The sequence below is a fragment of the Typopeltis vanoorti genome, chromosome 19 (assembly GCF_054136105.1).
Source record: "Typopeltis vanoorti isolate ZY-2024b chromosome 19, IOZ_Tvanoo_1.0, whole genome shotgun sequence".
NCBI classification, from domain to species: domain Eukaryota; kingdom Metazoa; phylum Arthropoda; class Arachnida; order Uropygi; family Thelyphonidae; genus Typopeltis; species Typopeltis vanoorti.
Window position 1 is genome coordinate 35,852,289 of NC_143567.1, and position 22,319 is coordinate 35,874,607.

General features: G+C 35.9%; 1 protein-coding gene across 1 annotated transcript in view; it reads left to right on the forward strand.

Annotated features, from left to right (window-relative positions):
* BRWD3 (bromodomain and WD repeat-containing protein) overlaps positions 1-22,319 on the forward strand; it is a 451,316-nt gene that overhangs the window by 176,784 nt on the left and 252,213 nt on the right. The window contains 2 exon segments of the mRNA XM_090409588.1: positions 5,645-5,790; positions 20,178-20,328. Of these exon segments, the coding sequence (XP_090265714.1) occupies positions 5,645-5,790; positions 20,178-20,328 (297 nt within the window).

Sequence of the window (22,319 nt, forward strand, 5' to 3'; positions counted from 1 at the left end):
TGCAATCTTTGCCACATGGCCCTGAACTTCAACTTCCTATCTATTAACGCTCCAAGATCCCTATCCTAATCCCACCAATATAATACGACATTGGATATCTAATCATGCCTAAGTGAATGACTTTACATTTACTGACATTGAACTGACAACCATTTTCACATGCCCATAATTCCAGCCTATTCAGATCATTCTGCAAGTATTGCATATCAGCAGCATTCCTGATTACCCTACCTATTTTTGCATCATCAGCAAATAGCTGTATGTCACATGTCAAATCCTTCCCAATATCATTAATGTACAGATTGAATAACAGTGAACCAATCACTGATCCTTGTGGTACACCACTTGTTGCCTTAAACCGTGCAGACTGAGATCCCCCATATACCACTTTGATATCTGTCAGTCAGCCATCCTCTTATTCATGCTAATATTGTATAACCCAAACCTATTTTCTCCAATTTATGCAACAGTCTACCATGCTGTATTCTGTCAAAAGCCTTAGCAAAATCCAAAAGTATCATGGTGTATCCATTCCCCTTGTCTAGTTCAATGGTAACATTGTTATAGAATGTGAGCCAGTTGCTGAAACACAACCTTCCCTTAGTAACATCATTGCAAAGTAGATTCACTGTCAACCCATTTCTGAATGTGGGCCCTAACCAATTTTTCCAAAATCTTCACCACCACTCCTGAGATACTAATTGGTCAATAGTTGGATATATCGCTCTTTGCACCACCCTTGTGCAATGGAATTATCATACATTCCTTCCATTCCTGCAGAATCTTCCCTGTTCTGAGACTAGTATTAAACAGCCTGGTAAAAGGAATAGCCAGTTCAGCTGAACACTTTTAGCGCACGTGCTGATATTCCATCAGTATCTATTACTGAATTCTTATTCAATTTGTGCAACAGCTCTAATATCTCAGCCTCACACATCTGCATTTCTTCATCTAGTGAAGAGGTAACAGTGAGCTCAATGTTGCGTGCATTCACCAGTGCATTCACAATGATAGCATTACTATAGTCAACATGTTGAGAGATGAGAAGAGATAGGAGGAACAATGAATTTTTTAAATATTTTTGACATAATAACCATTGGACAAGAAAGAACTGTGAGTAAAGGAGAGTTTAGCAGTAACATCAGCCTCTGCAGAGCAGAGATTGGAAGCTATTAACAGGGATTTTGATAAAGCTATATTGTTGGGGGGATGGAGAATGATGAGGGTGGATTTTCTGTAAACTGAGAAATAATGGGTGCCATTGGGTAGACATATAATTAGAGTATCTAGAAAATGCAGGGTATTGTTATTTTCTTTTTCTATAGTGAACTTGGGGTGCAGTCTCTTGAGATGGAGGAGGAGGGAGTCTAACGTGTCTAAGTCATGTGGCCAAATAGAGAACACATCATCAGCGTATCTTAACCAGATAGGTTTAAGAATAGCAGTATCAAGACAAATTTTTCAAAATGCTCCATATAATTAGCTGGGGGTAAATTCAAAATGCTCCATAAGTCTGTTTATAAATAGTATCTTTCTAAGTGAAGTAGCCAGAATGAATCATAAAATTAAAAAGATTAATCCAGGGGTAAAACATTTTTTAGCAAATTTATAGTTTCAGAAAGAGGGATATTAGTAAAAAAAGGAGTGATAAAGCTAATCATGATATTGTTATTGTCTAAAACTAAATTTTGGATTAAAAATTTGAAATGAGTGGAATTTTTAATAATAAAAGAAGAATAATCTATAAGTGCAGATGAAGAAACTAGTCAGTTCACTTTATTTTATATTCATATCATAATGACCTAATACAACACCAGTTTTTCAGTAAGGATGCTTTTTTAATCCATTTCAGGCCTCAGTAAATATGGTGGGGGTTTTTCAGTGAGCACAGATATCATCTTCCAACTAAACTGGAATCAGACATTTGTGTGAATGTTAGCTAACTTTGCATAAGTGTTATCTGTGTTTATATAACAAATTCTATAAAAAAAAATAAAATAAAAAAATCTCTCAATTTTAACAATGCTAGAAATGAATTTATAATGAAAATGTGTATGAACAGATGTGTAGTTTTTGATTTTTCTTTTGGAATAACTTTTTGTGTTTTTTGTGATTTATCACTTCGTGAATGGTTGTAAACCTATAGTACATTAGTACCTAATGTGCTATAGGTTTACAACCTCGGCCCATCTATGGACCACAGATGGGCCAAGGTTTTTTATTTTATTTTATTTATTTATTTTTTTACGTAATCCAGAAATCTTTCTTTAGAGACCAGCTTTTACAAGACACTTCAGGCCATCATAAGAGAGGCTGTGACCTCACACTGGAAGTAATGAAATTCATATTACACCCAGAAATATTCGCAGACATCCATGCCATGGTGGAATTTGAATCCATAGCCTGTTGGGAGAGTGAGTGCATTAACCACAGGGCCAATCAGGCTGATGCTTACTAAAAGATCAGTTACTGACACAATTTGAACTGTTATCTTGCTTGTTCCTGTGCTACATAGCTGATTCTATAGGAATAAAAGATCTTGTGGTCTGTCACAGATTATAACTTTTTTAAATTGAATCATTCCTGGTCTAATATTTGAATACAAATTTTAATTAACATGTATTTTTTGTATTCGAATACCACCAATGGTACTAATAAAAGGGTCAGAGAATCCAGAAACCCTGCTCTTGAGACTTTAACCAGTTCAAGTCTCTAGTAAGCACACTTGGCAATGAAATTTATCTAAATTTAAGACTACTTTTCCCAAATACAGTATCTCATCAGTTGACTGTATTATACTCATGCCGTTGATATAGTATACTGGTGTCCAAAAGCTAAAAAAAATTTCATTACAACAGTGAAATGTGGACATAAATTTATTGCCAGCATACTAATAAATTATATTACACAAAAAATACAAATTAAATTGCGATATGTTTTTAGCAAAAGTTACAAATTTCCAAAGGATGTACAAGGGACATCCAGAAAGTAAGTTCCATTTTAAATATTTTCACTACAGCGATATGATCGCAATGGTGCACATGCATGCTGAGTTTGTTGGTTTCTTAGCAAGGGGTTGGTGCCATTTTCAGACATTCTCGCAGTGCATATGCTTCTTGGTGTATGTTTATAATGTCTAAGAAAATTGAATTACCTGAAATTAGGTCAGTTATCTGTTTCTTGAATGTGAGGAATGTTAAAGCAGCTGAAATTCATTGGCAAATTATTGAGGTTTATGGAGAACATGCAGTGAGTTATTCAATAGTATGAAGATGGGCAAGACTTATTAATGAAGGAAGGAGAAGGACAGGTGTGCACAATGATGAATGGAGCCGGCGACCATCTTTAGTGACTGACGACTTGGTGCATTCAGTTGAAGAGAAGATTCAACAGAATAGGGGATTCACTATGACGTCACTCTCGCTACAATTTCCAGAAGTTTCATGTTCATATCTTCATGAAATTGTGTCAGAGAAACTGATTTATTGAAAATTGTGTGCACGCTGGGTACTGAAGTTGCTTACAGAACAACACAAAGTGAATCGACTGGGCAGTGCATTGGAATTCTTGACACACTACCATGAGGATGGCGATGCTTTCCTGAGCAGACTTGTCACGGGGGACAAGACTTTGGTGTTGCACGCAACCCCTGAATCCAGACAACAGTCCATGGAATGGAGGCACACACACCTCATCACCAGTCAAGACGAAATTGAAGACAATGGTTTCCACTCGGAAAATCATGTGCACTGTGTTTTGGGACAGACTAGGAATTTTGCTGGTAGACTTCTTGGGGTCAAGGCTCCACAATCAATGCGAGTATGTACTGCCAAACCTTAAGAAACTGCATTGTGCGATCCAGAATAAACAACGTGGCACGTTTACCAGGGGGGTTGTTTTGATTCATGATAATGCCCACCCACACACGACCAGCGTAACACAACAACTTCTCGCCACCTGACCTCGTGCCAAGCGACTTTCACTTGTTCAAACATCAAAATCTTTCCTTGGTGGCCAGTGGTTTCAAGACGACGATGACGAGGTCAAAGAAGCAGTCAATACGTGGTTTGCATCACAGGTAGCAACCTTTTATGATGAAGATATACAACTCTTGGTGCCCTCTTATGATAAGTGCATGAACAATAGCAGAAATTTTGTAGAAAAGTAGTGAAAGATATCTATTTTAATTTCCAATAAAGTTTTTTTGTAAGTATATTTTTGTTTCTCTGACAGCCCATCGGAACTTACTTTCTGGACATCCCTCATAGTTAAAGAATTAATGCACAGTTCTTACAGTAAACTATGCAGAGACATTTCACTATAGCATATGCCAACCCTGAACTGTGATGCAGCTCTCACAACATCATACATGCTAAGCAACAAGTGATTCAGGAGTTTTTGAGGCAAACTTGCCCATTCCTCTTTCAGAGCAAGAATGTCTATGTTATTTTCTAGAGGAGAATTGTGAGCAGCAGTGCATCTCCCTATTGCGTCCAAAATTGATCTGGGGAAATTGCTCGCCACTCAGTTTGATTAATATCCTTGGTCTCTAGCATCAAAGAACTTTGTTGTAATATTGTTCACCAGCCATAGTTCCTTTTTCCATATTTATCGCTTTGTGCATCTAGTAAGCATAATGACTCCCCACACCACTGTATCTATCCCTTTCAAGAACATTCTTGCATTGGTAAGCAATACCACTTTTATGCAGATCAAGCGTTGTCTAGAATCGGAGGAAAGACTAAAACAAATCTCATATAAAGAGTACATTAGCCCATTGGTGTCTTGTCCAATTTTTATGGATACAATACCACAGAAAACTTGCTCTATGATTAGCTGTGGATAAAGTAATGCAAACTACAGCCCTTCAGGTGTATAGGCCTACTTGTTGCAGATGTCTTGTCACAGTTTGATATATCCACATACCTGTGCTTGAATGGAACAGACCTGTAATCTGATCTGCCATGGTGCGTCAATCGCATTTTGCTGTTATAACCAAAAATTTGTCTCCATGCTCCATGGTAGAGCAAGGGCGACCTCGCAGCAAGCATCTGGAACACATTCCATTGGTTTGAAATGCTGCCCAGAGCCTGGATACAATGCTATGTAAGATTCCAAACTCTCTGGCAATATCAGTTATTCTGCTGCCTTCTTCAAGCTTTCCAATAATTCTTTCCCTCATGAATCATCTAGATAATGTGTTTGAGACATTACAAGACACAACTTTATTCCTTCACAAAAAGAGCTTCCTCCAACCACAATTCACTTAGCACAGCCTTTTGTCCTGTTGAATGCTACTATGTGACGCCTTTGCAACAAAAATGATTTGTTGCAAATGATTTGAAGATTTGAATTGAATGCATACCTGCTTTCTCTTTGAAATTGTCAGTTATACAAATTACCACAAGCTGATTCATCTGAATTTGCGATTGTAATTTGAAAAACAGTGTTTGTCCTTAGGTTTTTGGACACCAGTGTAAACATGTATGTTGTGCCATGTGTTTCTTTTCTTCGTGTCTGTCATCTCTTACCTGGCTAGAAGAGATTCCAGATTGTGCATCTAACTTGAATTGCATGCTTAATTTTTCCACAGTTATGGCATGTTTTAACATATAAACTAGCATTATATTTTTGATATTTGCAGGATCGCGTGGACAGTCTGCAGTTCTGTAATACTGGCTGCAGGTTTATAAGTGGAAGCAAAGATGGTACAGCAAATATTTGGAGATATGAACGCCAACAATGGCACAACATTCAGTTGAGAATGACTACTAAGCTTCCAGGGTAAGAGTTATATAGTATTATCTCCTGTAGAAATCAAAGTATTTGTTTTATTTTTATGTACTTATACTGATTCTGTTTTTCCTTATTTCCTGGATTGTAACAGCCAAGTAAATAGTAATGTCGTTAATTCTGTATCCTATTTCTGGAGTTTCGAAATGAAGTATATGGGTATTTATGATTTCTATTATGCACGTGTCATGAAAAATTATGTATTTATTTGTGATTCTGCAGCAGTTTAATTAAAATGAAACATAGCACATAGGCATGGATTAAACAGTAGTTTAATGACTTCAGTATTTTGAGTCTTATTAGATGTCACTGAGGATTACCATATAAACCTAATGCAAACAAATGCACAGTTATCCATATTTAGATCAGGTTAGTTTTTAGAAACAACTGCTGATTCTAAAAAAATAAAAAAGTCTCATATATTTAGTTGTTACAATGATGCACAGTAGTTTTATTTTCCATTTGTTTCTGTGAGTAGTGGCCATGGCATGATCTGCTATATGTGACTGTCCGTAGTTATGATGGTTGATGTATTTCATGTTTTACTGGACAGATGTGGACAAATCTTCCAATGTTCATAACAGGCTAACAAGAACTTTGTATAACTGTAGCCGAGAGGTAAAGAGCTGAACCCTAGAGAAGCGTGTAACAACAAGCTCCATATGGGATTTGAAAGCTGAGATGCCCCATTATGTAGGAAATTGTAACAGCATTAGTGTAATCTTTATATTGAAAGGGTGTTGGGTTTGCAAAGATTAAGTATTTTATTAATTCTGGAAGAATTGTTGCCATTAGATGAGAAAGCATGTTGGATATGGTTAAGTTCAGTATAAGAGATGTCAGGTTAGAACAGAAATTGGTGGTTCTGTTAGCTAATGGCAGAGTCTTTCATCCTGCAAAACATGCAAATTGGCCAGGAGAACACACATGGTTTACAGAGATAACATAATGCAAATAGTATAAACTGCCCTATCGTTTGGCTAAGAAGCCAGATTACCTAACCATGATATGTTTCTATGAGTCTAACACAGAAATTGGAAATATTGTTAGAAGGGTGAGGATGATGGAAATGTTTGTGAATATATTGCTAGTTTTTCTATATACTGTAACATTAGGAAGACATGTTCTTATTGTGTTTAAATTCTGTGGTGTTGGTTGTTGCGATGGTGGAGAAATGTGGCCAAACAGAGAATTTATCATCACCATATCTTAACGAGATAGTAAGTATAAACTGTGTTAAGAGCAATTTTTCAGAGTTCTCTATAAGAATTGGCTAGAGGAAGGTGGTGAGGGGAGAAATCCATAGCAGTATATAAACAAATAGTAGTCGCTGCTATTTCTTCCAAGTGAAGTAATCAGCTTGGATTGTAAAATGTCGAGGAAATTGTCCTCAAAATGAGACATGATAGTTAATACGGACCATGTTAACTCTATTTAGAATTAACATTTTCTTATGTATGGCTAATTTTTATGTGTGAAAAGTTGTGGTCATTGAAGGAAGAGGTGGAGAGTGATCTGGCAAATTGCTTAGCACATCTGAAGAAAGTTAATTGATGACACACGCTGTGGGCCAGAGAATGAGTGTTATTTCGTATATGATTTTTTGGTAATCCATATATCCAGGAAAGGAAATTAAATGGTTAAATTTTTTTGTTAATTAAGATAGCCAGGAGGTAGGAGGTTGTTTTTTGAGTAATCTTAAGTGGTTTTTAGGAGTTAGTGAAGAAATGATTTTATTGATATGTAAGTAAAATGTTAATTTTATGTTGCTGTACTCACTAATATCATTTAGTGCTCTGAGTTGGCTTATAAAGGTTTTCACCTAATGACTTTAGCTACATCAAGACTGATGATGTTGCCAAGCATTACATGGCACTAAGGTTCAGACACTGATTCTGTATTGTAATGTATTGCTAACAGTATCAGACTTAATATAGCCATCATCCTTATATGAATCTCATCCATTACAAAATCCTCTCCATGAGCTCTCCTCCTAAAATTCTATAGGATTTAAAAAGAAAAAACAATTATGAGAACCAGTAGTTCTTTTTAGTTTTTCTTCAACATAACATATTCTTTGGCTAGGGGAAATATAATACATGGTTCCTCCTAGCTGCACCAAACTGTAGCTAGGTGGAACCATGCATTATATTTCCCTTTGGTGTATAATGTTTAGAATAAAAGCAAAGTTATTTAGCTGTAAGGCTGTTGAACGTGGTATACAAAGAAAGATGGGATGGAATTTATACTATAATAACATGAAAATTAGTAAAAGGTGACACTTAAGGTCCAGAACTAGACAATTGGTTGAGACCTCCATGTATTCTGTAAGGAATATGGTGAACTAATGGTTCTTCAGGCCTAATGTCTAATTTTTACCTTCCAATGGTGCACATCGTTACTAGGTATCCATTGGACACTGAACAAATGATAGGGGACTTAGCTCAAATATTGTGTTCTGTATTGGCTTGGCCTAAACCATTATGAGTAATCTTAATACAAATAAAATATCTTGTTGGCTGGGAGACTGTCAACTCTTAAACAAAAACCAAAGTAAATTGAAATATTATCTGCTAGGTAGAAAATTTGTTACATGTATCCCACAGAATGTCTTGTTTTGGTGAATGTTTAGTAATTTTAGTAATATATTTGATTATATCTTATAGCAGGATATTGTTTAGAAAACGTTTTTTCATGACACTGATGCATACGAACAAAATGACTGGAGTGAATGGCTTATGGTACAAAAGCATTGGGGGGGGATGTCATAAATGTTTCATGTGTGAGTGCAAGAAATGTGAGTCGTGTGGAGAGTGGCGAAATGGAAGGAAAAATAGAAAAGGTGTGTTCTGAGAATGTGGCAGTAGTGAATGCCACTGTGCGAAATATGAATGAGAGCATGAAATAAGTGGATGATGAGGTGACAGTAAGGAGTGAAATAGCACATTTATGCAACATCCTTCACAGAACAAAATGGGAGTTAGAGCGATTGGAGAAGTGGGAGAAACTGGAAATAAGAAGAAGGTATTGTGTGGAGATTTGATGATAAGATGTATGCTTATGAGAAAATGATAAAAGCATGTTTCCCAGGTGTGAAGATCAAGGATGTTATTCATTATCTATATGGATCACATTATGATGAAAAGTGATATTAAACCTGATATCAAAATTGGAGATGTTAATCTCAGCTTTTTGCTATATGCGGATGATGTTATACTTCTAAATAAATCCACTAGAAGTCTTCAAGATTCCTGGACTAAATTGAATAACTGTTGTAATAGATATGGTATGAAGGTCAGCAATAACAAGACAAAGACAATGAAAATAGGCAGAAGCATTGAAAATATGAACTGCATTGTGAATGGAGAACCTATGGAACAAGTAAAATATTTCAGCTACTTAGGCACGATATTTAATGAAGATGATAAGTTAAATATGGAAATAGACAACAGAATCAGAATCATTGTAGGAAGTCAATTGAATAAATTTATATGGAATAAGAGAGAAATTAGTCAAAACACTAAATTAGCTATATACAAGACAGTGTTCAAACCAATTTTAACTTATGGAGCTGGGTTAGAAGTAAAACACTTTATCAAAGACTAGAGACCGCAGATATGAGAGTTCTGAGAAAGATTAGTGGCATGAACAGATGGCATCAGTGGCAATATCATATTAAAAACTAGAATATTAGGAAAGAACTTGACATTGTCAGCGTCCAGGAATGTATTGCAGAGCTAATCTCAGGTGGTATGGTCACTTAAACAGAATGGGAGAGGAAAGATTAGCAAAACAAGTGTTCTCTGCCAGGTTGGCAGGAATAATACCCAGAGGATGACTAAGATATAGGTGGATGGTAAAAAGTGCCTTGATATCATGATGATGATGAAGATTCTTTGAAAAAAAATATTAGCCCATTTCTATATCACCGGGTGAATCAGCAGCCTTTGAGGTAGTAGGAGATATATTATAAAGATTTGATGCATCTTTTTTTTTTTTTTTTTTTTTTTCAAAGAAGGCCTTGAGTGTCAACTGTTTCATTGACTTTCACTTCTTTTCGTTTAAAATAGCTCGATAGCCAGCAGAAGCATTATTTATTTTGCAGGAAAATTTACTAAATCATTCAAAGTCTGATTCTTGTGATTCAAATATTGCTTGAGCTTTTTCGAGAAGTTTAAATGCTCTTCTAGGCCTTTTAAAGTGAAAATCTGAGTTGGAGCTTCATATTCATTATCTTCTTTGTCTTTTTCTTCTTCATTTCTTTCTTGTTCCTCTAATTCAAGAAGATTACTGGGTGAGAGTTCATTGTGTGAGATTGAAGCAGCTCGTTAACATCACCTTCCGAAACTTCCATTTGCAACTGGTTAGCCATACCTAAGATCACTTGAGTGTCAAAATTCACAATCTTTGTTGGGTCTTCAAAGCCTTTGAAATTATAATTAAACCGAGGACAAAGTTTATGCCATACTCCTTTCAGAGTTTTTCGGAAACTTTATGCCAGGTGCTCTGCGTTACCCGAATTGCATCTAAAATGTTGAATCTCTTCCAAAACTCTTTGATAGGAAAGTCTCCATCTTTATCAGTTGCTTCTATTAACATTTCAAAAGTCTGTTTGAGATAATGAGAGGATCACTAATGGATCACTCCCTGATCCATTGGTTATAAAAGAGAAGTTGTATTTGGAGTTAAAAAGACTACTTTTACATTAGGGCAGATGAGGGATGGCTAGCTGCACTGACAATTATCAGAAGCAATTCAAATGAATTTAAAGTTTCACTTCAGGAACAAAGTGATTCATAAGCCAATCTTCGAATAGAGAGCCCATGAGCCAAGCTTTCTTATTTGCCTTCTATATTACTTGGAGAATGTCTTTAAAAAGAAAACAAAATAAAAAAAATCAGTTGTAATTGAAGAAAACTGTGAATAACACGCTTGCATCGCCTAGGCTTGCGAGTGACTGAGGCTCGTTCTAACTGAGTATTACGTCATTATATACTGCGTAATTCCCCGTACACCCCTAATCGCCTTTGCTGTGCATATTTTGAAGTAAAAATTTCAATCCAAAAAAAAAAGTCGTGAAGCGGGAATTCGTAATGTGAGAACTACCTGCATACTAAGAAATTTGAATCTGCTAGGTGGTATCAGTTAATTCTATTTAGTGATAATTAAAAAAAAAAAACGTCAGATTGTTGATATCACTTTGTTAATTTATAAGGCCTTTTAGCTCTGAATGGTTTAAAATGGTATAAATAAATCATTAGACTATAAATTTCAAACATACATTTGTCACTATGTATTTTATTATATTATTATTATTATATGGGCACCTCCATGGAGTCCAAAGACTCGTCGCAGGAGACCCCATCTATCCACACAATCTGTCATACCTCTCCTTGAACCCATTAACAAAGAAAGCACTCACAACTGACTCTGGCAACCCATTCCACTCATTCAGAACACTCTAACCAAAAAATCTAGTCCCTCACACCCCTATTAACCACACCTTCATTCAACTTCCAGGGATGACCCCTTGTTCTGGTCCCTCTAGCCACGTGTTGAGACATTTTCCCCTACATCTATAAAACCCTTTAAACAACTTAAATCTTTTTGTCATATCCTCTGTTTTTCTCCTGTCACTCGCCCATCTTCTGCATTCCACAGGCCACTCACTATCTTGGTCACTCACCTCTGAATCCTCTCCATCACTTGCTCATCTCCAAGAAACCTAGGGGACCAGACTTGAGCATTGTAGTCCCGATGTGGGCATATCAAGGCTTTTTAAAGAGGAATAAAAACTTCCTTATTTCTACTTGTTAGAAATAAGGAAGTTATTCAATAGACAAGTAATCTTATGGACTACCTTAGCAATATGTCCTCTAAACTTTAATTCTCTGTGTAGCACCACTCCTAAATTTCTAGCTTCATCTATTTTCTGCAGTACACTGCATCAATGTGATACACAGCTTGTAATCTATTTATCTCAAAATACATAACTTTATATTTCTCAACCTTAAATTGATACTTTTATCTTTTGCCCATACTGACAGCCCTCCACATTGCCTTGATTAATATTACTCAACCTAACTTTGTATCATCAGCAAACAACTGCATGTTTCCTTTCAGGTTATTTCATACATTGGTGCCTTGATTAACAACGGCCTCAGATAACGACGAGTGGCTGTAAGAAAAAATCTCTTGGTTAACGACACAGGCTTTGGTTAATGATTCTCAATTATGTGAACCTTTATCCGATCTAAAAAACCGGAATTTTCCGATCGCACTCAACCACCTGCAGGAAGACATTGTCAAATAGAGAACAGCCACTCGGCATAGCTGTGAAGCTCAAATATGGTTGACCCATCATAGGTTGACCCAACCCAGCTGTTTACGTTACGTTTTCCATTTATTGTTTCTTTTCTTGTAGTGTACTGTGCTTTATTTTAAAATTTGTGGTTATAAATGCGTTTTATGATGAAAATGAGTATGTAAGCATTTATTTTTTATGTATTGGTTCATATAGACAATAAATCGGCGGGTGCGTGTCACTGTTCGTCTGCCATCAAAAGGCGAAATCAAATCTCATCTATATAATAATCATTGTATATAATATCGTCACCTTACAAGCAAAATGCACTAAGTCAAAAATTGCAGGTTTCAAATTTAACTTTTAACTTTCATTTCAAAAAGTTTTTTTTTTTTGAACTTTTACTTTTATTTTTATTTGACGATATGTTCTTTGGATCCCTTGTCTTAGTGTTGTACAATTTGTAATAATACCGTATTTGGCATATCTTTTTTTTTATTGAGTGAATTTTTTTACCATGTGACAAAATGGGTCCCAAAAAAGAAAGCTAGTGAGGGAAAAAAAAACAGAAAAATTTTCTCTATTGAACAGAAGAAAGAAATAATAGCAAAACATCATGAAGGTGTGAAAGTTATGCAGCTAGCTTGAATATATGAAACCAGTCATTATACAATATCAACCATTTTGGCTAAGAAAGAAGAACTTATGGTACATAAGGTTGCTAAGAGAACTTCAAGGTTGAATGTCAGAGGGCTTCTTTTTGAGCAAATGGAAAATCTATTACTAATTTGGATCAAAGAAATAGAAATGGCGGGTGATACTACATCTCAAAATGCAATCTGTCAGAAAGCTAAACAGATTTATCAAGATTTGAAAAAAGAAGACTTCGGGATCAAGTTCTGAGGTTGATGATGATGATTTCAAAGGTAGCAGAGGTTGGTTTGACAACTCTAAACAAAGAACAGGAATTCATAGTGTGGTCAGACATGGAGAGGCAGCTAGTACTGACAAAGCAGCAGCAGATAAATTTGTCAATAGCTTTACAAAAATTATAGATGAAGGAGAATACCTACCTCAACAAGTCTTCAGTTGTGATGAGACTGGGTTATTTTGGAAGAAAATGCCCAACAGGACATTTATCACAAAAGAAGAAAAAACACTTCCTGGACATAAACCAATGAATGATAGGTTAACATTGCTTTTAGCAGCAAATGCAAGTGGAGACTGCAAGGTAAAACCAATGTTAATCTACCACTCAGAGAATCCCCGAGCATTCAAAAAGTTCAATGTCTCTAAATCCAATCTCGGTGTTTTGTGGAAGTCTAACAGCAAAGCCTGGGTTACAAGAATAGAATTTAGAGACTGGATTCGCAAAGTGTTTGGACCAACTGTTAAAGCCTATCTTGAGCAAAACAATCTGCCTCTAAAAGCCATTTTAACCTTGGATAACACACCTGGTCATACAAGGGCATAATGAAAAGTCCATGCAGTTCTTCAGAAACATATTAAAAAAGAGGCAGAAGCAACCCCCCCCCCCCCAGACATGTTTTTTACAGGTCGATTTGTCAAAAAACTCTGAAGTGAGCCCAATTGTCCTTCTGGTGAAGATTGATAATTAAAAACTGTTTTCATGAACAATTCATTTTATTAATGTTAATTTTTTTGTAGCAAATATATATACCGTATAATAAATAAATGATATTTACCATATTTTTATGATATTTTAAATGAGTTTTATCTGCATTTTTAATATGTACTATGGTTGTGGGGAGGAGCCAGAACAAATTAATCGATTTTCAATTAAATCTTATGGGAAATCGTGCCTTGGATAACGATGGTAATCCTGGAACGGATTACCGTCGTTAACTAAGGCACCACTGTATATCATTTATGCATGAATTAAACAGGTTCCATCACTGAACCTTGTGGCACACCACTAGTCACCTGTTTTTGTCTTGATTCTCCCCCTCCATATACCACTTTGATATCTGTCCATCAGTCACCATCCCCATTTGTCCTAATTTGCATAACAGACTTCCATGTGGTATTCTGTCAAATGCTTTTGCAAAATCTGACAAAATCATCATGTAGCCATTTCCTTTATCCAACTCAGCTGTTACTCTATTATAAAAATTTAGTAAATAGGCATGCCAACCCTTCAAAAAGCCATGTTGACCCACATACAGTATCATATTTTTATCTACCTATTTTTGAATTCTCTTTTTTACCAATTTTTCTAGTACTTTTACTACCAGGCCTGACATATTGATTGTTCTATAATTTGCTACTGCAGTCTTAGAACCTCCCTTATGCAAGGGAATTATTTTGTCCTCTTTCTACTACCTTGGAATGCTACCAGAGCTAAGATTTAAATTAAAGAGCCTAGTCAAAGGCATTGCCAGTTCCCCTTGCACATTCTTGCAAAATCCTAACTGATATCCCATCTAATCCTACAGCTGTATTTACATTGAGATTCTGCAATATTCTAAGAACTTCCAATTCATCCACCTCTGTTCCCACATAGATTAAAGTAAAGTCTGCCACATAGGTTAAAGCAGTAACCTCACTAGGATGATATAACCTTGCAAAGTGGTCACTCAGTAACTCAACTATTTTATCCGCTTCTGTTTCCTCATGACCATCATCATTCATTAAGGTTAATCTTTCATAGTCATTTTTCTCTTACTTGCCACATAACAAAAGAACTCTTTGAGATTTCCTTTGTCTCTTTGATTCTCATAGTCTGTTGCCTTCCTTGTTATGCTGGTTGGTCACCTTTGGCTTTATATACCCTCCACAACATTTTCTTCTTCTGCAGCTCATGCTTAATGATATTACTCATCTAACTCCTACCTAATTAACCCTCCTTACCCTAGGTATACAATTTAATTCTACTTCCTCTAGATGGTCCTTAACTATATCCCATGCACTACTAGTATCCTTACCCTGCAGTGTTTTATGCCATGGTACAGATTTGAGCATGTCATAATCACCCACCTTGTAGTTACACATATACCCCTTCTTGATAGAATTTCCTCATGTTGTACATTCTCCCAAGTCGACCAATCTTTCACCAATTGGAGACAATGTAGTCACCTTGATTGTGGATAGAATATTGGACATGGTCAATAGGACCAGGTCCAATACTCTTACAAGCATAGTCCTCTCCATCACATGCTGCCTTATGTAATTATCTCTTAACAGATGTACAAATTCTATTTCCTTTCTGCCATGTGATCTTTCTTCTTTCCAGTCTATATCTCCACAGTTGAAGTCCCCCATAATAATTACTCGACCTGTACTCATTGTACTAATTTAGCAATACATGTCTTCCAGATCATCTGTCGAATTCCCTGGCCTATAGCAACAGCCAACTGAATATTTTTTCTTACTAGCCTTAATCTCACACCAGATTGCTTCAATTGAACATCCACCCTACCACCTGTCTCCTATTCTTTTTGGCTGCAATCCATCTGCTATCATCAGCAGCACTCCTCCTTCCCATCCTATCTTCCCTGAAAATAACTAAACCCTTCACATTCAACCCCTGTAACTATATCAACTGATGTTAGCCTAGTCTCACTAATGCCTATAACTTTTGGTGAGGTTGCACTAACCAGTGCCAAAAACTCTTTCCTCTTGTTCCTGATACTAATATCAGGAACAAGAGTATATAGAAACTGCAGCATCCCTTTAGTCCTCCACCAACTTTTACTTCCTGTATTTACTATCATGTTCACTATTTTTGCTTGTGAGACTAGATTCCACACTTGGTCTTTCTTATACTCGCTCACCTCATGAGTGTCTTCACACAAACCCACTTGCTTCCACCCTAATTGCTTAAGTTTTCCTGACTTTGTGTTTCAGCATGCTCGGTGAACAAAGCTTTCTCCAGACACCTAACACCAAAACATTTAGATGCAGTCCATCTGCATTGTACATATCCTTGTTTCCATCAAACACAGACCACAGATCAATAAAGCCTACATCATTCCTTCTGCGCAATCTATGTATAGACTCATTGGCTAACAACAGCCTTCTCCTCAGTTCACCTTTATCATAGCATGGTAGGAGACTTACAGTCTTCACCTTCTCACTCTTCAGTTTTTCCTCTTCTAACAACTCCTTTACATCCTCCCTCATAGAATACTTCTTGCATCTCAAATCATTTGTACAACCAAGACAATCATTTCCTTCAACTTACATTTTTGCATCCAGATGGCATGGCTAATATCATTAATTTCTGTACCCGGGAAACACAATTTTGTCACACTTTTGTTGAGTACTTCTCTGATCATTGAGTCTCCATACATAATTTTCATCATAACTTGTTTTCCTGTTTGTTCTGTTGGCCTTCATTATTTCTTTGGATCACATGCTTTTTTCTCTTTTCAGGCCTGCTAATCTCTTGCTGCTGCTGCAATTTTTCAATTTCACACTTTTTCCTATGAAGGATAACATTTAAGCATGCTGTTTGCTGGCCTGGTTGGCTGAGTGATTAACATATCTGCTCTCTAGCCAAAAGGCTGCAGCTTCAAATCCTGCCTTGGGCACTGATGTTTGTGAAAACTAGTGGTGGTGGTGGTTGGCAGTAGATGGTGCTGGTGTGGATGATGAAGGTGGTTGCAGTTAGTGGAGTGGTGGAGACAGAGAGTTGTAGAGTAAGTGCCCTCCCTCCCTCAATGAGTCTTTGGACTCCCTGGAGGTGTTATGTAATAATAATAATAATAATATTTCTTTATTAATGTACATTTCGTTCTCTATTTCCATGGCTGCACGTTCAACATTAATAACATCATTTTCCATCTTACTGTTGGTATTTGCTGCGTTCTCATCACCAAACAGACACTCACTTTTGAAACACTTAATACATACACTCTGTCTCCAGTTTCAATTTCCTTCCACATATGCTTTAATTTTCTCAATAAATACATTTCACACACACACTGCACTGAATAAAATCCTGCAAATTCAAATCGCCGGACAACGTGGTCTTTGCTGCCATTGTTCATCACATTGGTGCCATGCCAACAATATTGCAATAAATATCAAAATAAAAATATTATAAAGACACTAAATACTCTAAAAACACAAAAATATATAATAAAACACAATTATATTTGCTTGATGAAACTGTTTCATTCAGTCTTATGGTGTTAATCATTTTCTGTATTGTAAGAGAAGCAAATTTCAAGTCATTGCACCAACTGAAAAAAACAACTTATGCTGTTGAAATACTATAATCTAATTCTGTATAAATAAATACTGCAATTCAAATATACATTATGCATATTTGGTATACCAGTTTTATATTACTTTGTTGTGTGACAAGGTGTATCATGTCATATTATTTAAGCATACTAAGGATAATGGGATATTTTTATGAGAAGAAACATGAGTTATCAGAATAATAATATAAAGAAGTAAATTTCTAAGCAAAAAGTATTTCATTTACTTGTTGCATCAGTGCAGTAAATAACTTGATGTTTAGAAGGACCAGGGATTATGTTGTATAGGAGAAGTGATTGAAGGTAGTGTTTCTATCCAATTGAGCTAATTAGCTTGCATTAGTTAGGTTGCCATTAAAATTGCTAAAATTCCAAGTCAGACTGAGAAGTGCATCAATCTGTGATACAGAAAATTTATGACCACTGAGATTGTCATACATGTAAAGAATCGTGAGATACTTCAACAGGGTTAATTGTGTGTGCGTGCGTGCGTGTGTGGAAAGTTACATGTGAGTAAGCATGGAGAAAACCTGATTTGCACTTAACAATGACCAAAGTGCAATAACATTTAACAATGTTATTTTTAAAACATGGAAATCCTGCATACAGACAAGAGGGGGGGGGGGTAGGGGGAGTGATCAGTGTCATTTTGCTGAGTACTGATTGTTGTAGCATGTAGCAGCCTGACAAGTGTAGTGCTTCCAGGATTATATAACTAGCATTCTTTCAATCTTTGTGGCATCCTGTTCTCTGAAAGAAAAAAAAAAAGATAACAGGAGCTGAAACTTGGAGAACCATAGAAGAATGACAGCATTTCCCAGAATGACCATCAGGACTGTTTAATGTATATTTCCTGTTTTTTTTGTGCATCTTGGTTGTCAAGTGTGCATATTAAATTTCAAATATGCAGACATTTAAGACACCTCTGTTTATATATGTATAGTGACTTTTTTTCAAGACCTCTTTTTTTAAAAAAAATTGACAAATCCCCCCCCCCTTTTTTTTTTTTTTTATTGCAATTCTAGTTGGAACTAATATTGTGATCTTCATGTACCAGAAAAATGACCTGCAGAATCCATTGCTGAAATGTGGTCATTGTTTTAATGCACACTGATAGGTGGTTGATGATAGATGATGGTATTTGGTATGTTTTTTTGCACCATATTAAAATGATATCATAATTATTGTTCATTTGTACATATGAATTTTAGGTGGTAGCTGAATTTCCTTGCCTAGTGTGAGAACACCATCCTGCTTGTTGGAGGCATGAGGTAACTTGAAAGAGTTTGTGTGGTGCTTCCAAATTATTTAACTTTTAGTCTCCCCATGATAGCAATGCATAATAGGTTTGCAGTCTTTTATTAGTGGGATTTGTCTACTAGATGGTCTTTCAAAATGCAACTTGACAAACCGTGATTATACATCATGGTAATGAACTGTGAAGTATGACAGTGGTTAGTGAAAAACATATAAATTGATCAGTGTAACTTATTTGAAAGTTTTATATTCATGTATGCTTAGTTATGAACAAAAAGTTACACAGGATTCTTTATTCACAAGAATGAACCCATGTAATTTTTATGGGCATGTATGTTACTCTCCTTAAGTATTACAAATCCAACAAATAGAAATAGAGGAACTAGAGTCCTCTCATCCAGTAGGAGCCAGCCACCACAGGTTTATTCTTTAGTTTCTGCTGTGGTGTTTGTGTGAAAAATGTGAACTTAAGAGATCACATAGCTGGAAAAAAGCTACCTTGCATCTTCACATAGAAATGGGTTTCATTTTATGCATGGGAAAATCTGGCTCAAACTTACTGTAACAGTGATTAAATTGAATATAACCATGCAATGTCTCTACAGCGTTAGTAATGAATGCTCTACTGAATGCCTACTGTTTGAGGAAAAATGGGAAGAATCAGTATTCAAATTATCAGTAACACGCATGTTAATTACAATCATACTATGCAAACTGGAACCTCTGTACTACTGGCACACTTTTCCTCCTGTCCTGTTTCATACTTCTCTTGTACTTCATTTTCTATGTACCATATACTCATGTTCAGAACCTAAATTAAAATGGAGTGTGGGGGGATACCCATTACCACTCCAATGTCAAACAAAGCATATGTTATTCAGGATAAATAAGTGGAAGTACTGAAAAAAACAAAAGAAACTAAAATAGATGAAGAATTAAAAGTAAATATTGTTACTTTATAGTCATAATGAAATTCAAAAAAGAGAAAACATGGGTGAAAGAGAATTGCAGGTAGAATATTATAACAAAATCTACTGAAGGCAGTATTATTTACTGCTTCAGTAGATTTAAGATCTCTAAGGTAATAATATAGATCTTATATATTATATGCAATAACACCTGCAAAGCATTCTGAATGTTTTGATTATTTGCTCCAAGGGAAATAATTGCTTTAAAATCAGTGTATATTTTACCTAATTCATAATGTTAAGTGATACCAGTTCTCTCTTTTCCATATGGTTAACATGTAATGTTTGAATTAAACTACTTATATTGAACATGTATCAGTAGCAGTGCAATATATAAATTGCTAATCAGGTTGACTTAGTGGTTAGTATCTTTTCTCTTTTGCAAACAGGCTCTGAGTTTGAGTATTCTACAATGTCCTGATGTTTGTCAAAGTTGAAGATGAAGTTTATTCTCTAGTGTATGACTACTTTTACTTATTAGAGGCTTGAAACTACTTGAAACAATAAACACTGTTATGTTTTACATAGATGTACTTGATTTTTAACTAATATAATTAACTTCAAAATTCAACTGATGCATGCAGTTGTTTTCAAACCAAATATTTATTTTTTGCTTTCTCTGAATAGATGTCAATATGATGAAGACGATGCCAAACAAAAATTAAGAGTTACTATGGTAGGATGGAATATAGATGATAGCATGGTTGTTACAGCTGTCCATGATCACTGTATAAAGGTCTGGGATTCATATTCAGGAACATTACGACATGTGCTTAATGTAAGTACCATTTTATATGGTAATAATCTTTTAAAGAATGGGTAACTCAGAAAGTGTAGTTGATTTTTAATTCTATTCACATTTTATTCAAAGATTTATATTAATTATTTAAGTGAGAACTTGTAGAGACTTGTTAGTAGATATATTGTTAACAAGTCTCTACAAGTTCTTACTTAAATAATTAATATCAGCTTTCAATTTTCTTCTGGAAAACATTCTCCAATTGTTTGGGAAGAAATGTCACTTTACTTAGCATTGCTCCAATTTACAGTAATTGAATTTCAGCACTTTGTCATACTCTGCTTGGAAAGAAGTCAATGGACACCCTCATGGGCAAGGTGCATCATGCCATGTAATGAAGCACGTGTATGTAGCTGGTATAAATTTGAGGAATATGATGCTCCCAAGTCATTACAACTGTGTCTGGGTGAAATGGCTGCAAGAGCGTTTGAAAGTGGTGTTGTGATAGGATGCCATGTTGCATTCCTATCTGTTCTGCAAATTGCTGACAAATTGGTTCATCTCAAGTCAACAATCAATTATTACCATACTGAGATGGAAGTGCAGAGAGTCAACTGCAAGTGCTACCAGTGATGGATGACTCACCATGCTTACACCAAATGTGACTGTAGGGTGCTGCAAAGGATAATATGAAAAACCAGCATTCAACAGTTGGCATGTTGAAATGCAGAGTTCCGGACATCAACTGGAAAATGAATCTGCACAAAAACAGTCAGAACTGAGGCTCACAACATGGGTTTTCATAGTAGGACTGCAATTTGCAAGCCTCACATTTCCTAAACTAACATGCTGTATTGTCATCAGTGCTACAAAGACATTTACGGTGTGACATGAAAGCTGTGTTATGTAGCGACAAAGCAAGCTAGACCATCTAACAAGCAGATCGACAGGTGTGGGTGTGATGGATGCCTCTTACTAGAGCACATAACCCCAACTGCGGGGTGCAATATGAGTTCTTATGCCAATAAATGATAAATCAACAAACCCTACTATGAAATTTGGAGGAGGCAGTGTGATAGTATGGTCCTGCTTTATCTGGTTTCAGATCTCTGTTTGGGGTGCAACAAACATTGAACTTTGAGAAATATCAGAGCATTCTGGACCAGGCGTGAATAACTTATTTTTCATAGTGGCCACAACTATGAAAAATAGTTGTGGCCACTATTCATTAGTCTCAGAACAGGGAAGATTCTGCAGGAATGGAAGGAATGTATGGTAACTCCATTGCTCAAGGGTGGTGCAAAGACCGATGTATCCAACACTCCTTTCCAAATGAATGGAATGTTGGCCACATTATGTAAAACTGTTAAGTAAACTTTTTAAACTATTAAGTAACTATTAACTAAACTATTACATGCTGAACTACAAAGCAGGAAATTATGACCAACTGAGGAGTATACTGAGTTCAGCAGAATGGGATCGGTTGCTGGATGGACAGAATATTGACAGTACATGGGAAGCATTTAAACAACACTTGAATGATGTGATATCAGAATGTTTCCTGAGAGTTTGAAGAATAAATGGAGTAGGAGTCAAATGGATGTGTAATCTTATTAACAAGATTCGTAAGAAAAGGACAATGTGGAAGGAATACCGTGTGCATAAGAATGACATCCATTATGAATGTTATAAGCAGCAGGCTAGAATAATCACAACTGTTGTGCGGAAAGCAAAGTCTGAGTATGAAAAGAAACTGGCTCTGCATGCTAAAGACAACCCACAAGAATTCTATCGATATGCTGCAAGTAAAAGAAAGAATGAATATGAAAGAATAACTCTTCTAAATCCTGATGGCATGAGGGTTACAGATGCAGTAGAGGTTGTTCAATTAATGAGTGCCCATTTTGTTAAAAGCTATCAACATTGAGCTCACTGCTACCTCTTCACTAGATGAGGAAACACAGGTCTATAAGGACGAAGTATTAGATCTGTTGCACAAATTGAATAAGAATTCAGCAATAGGGACTGAT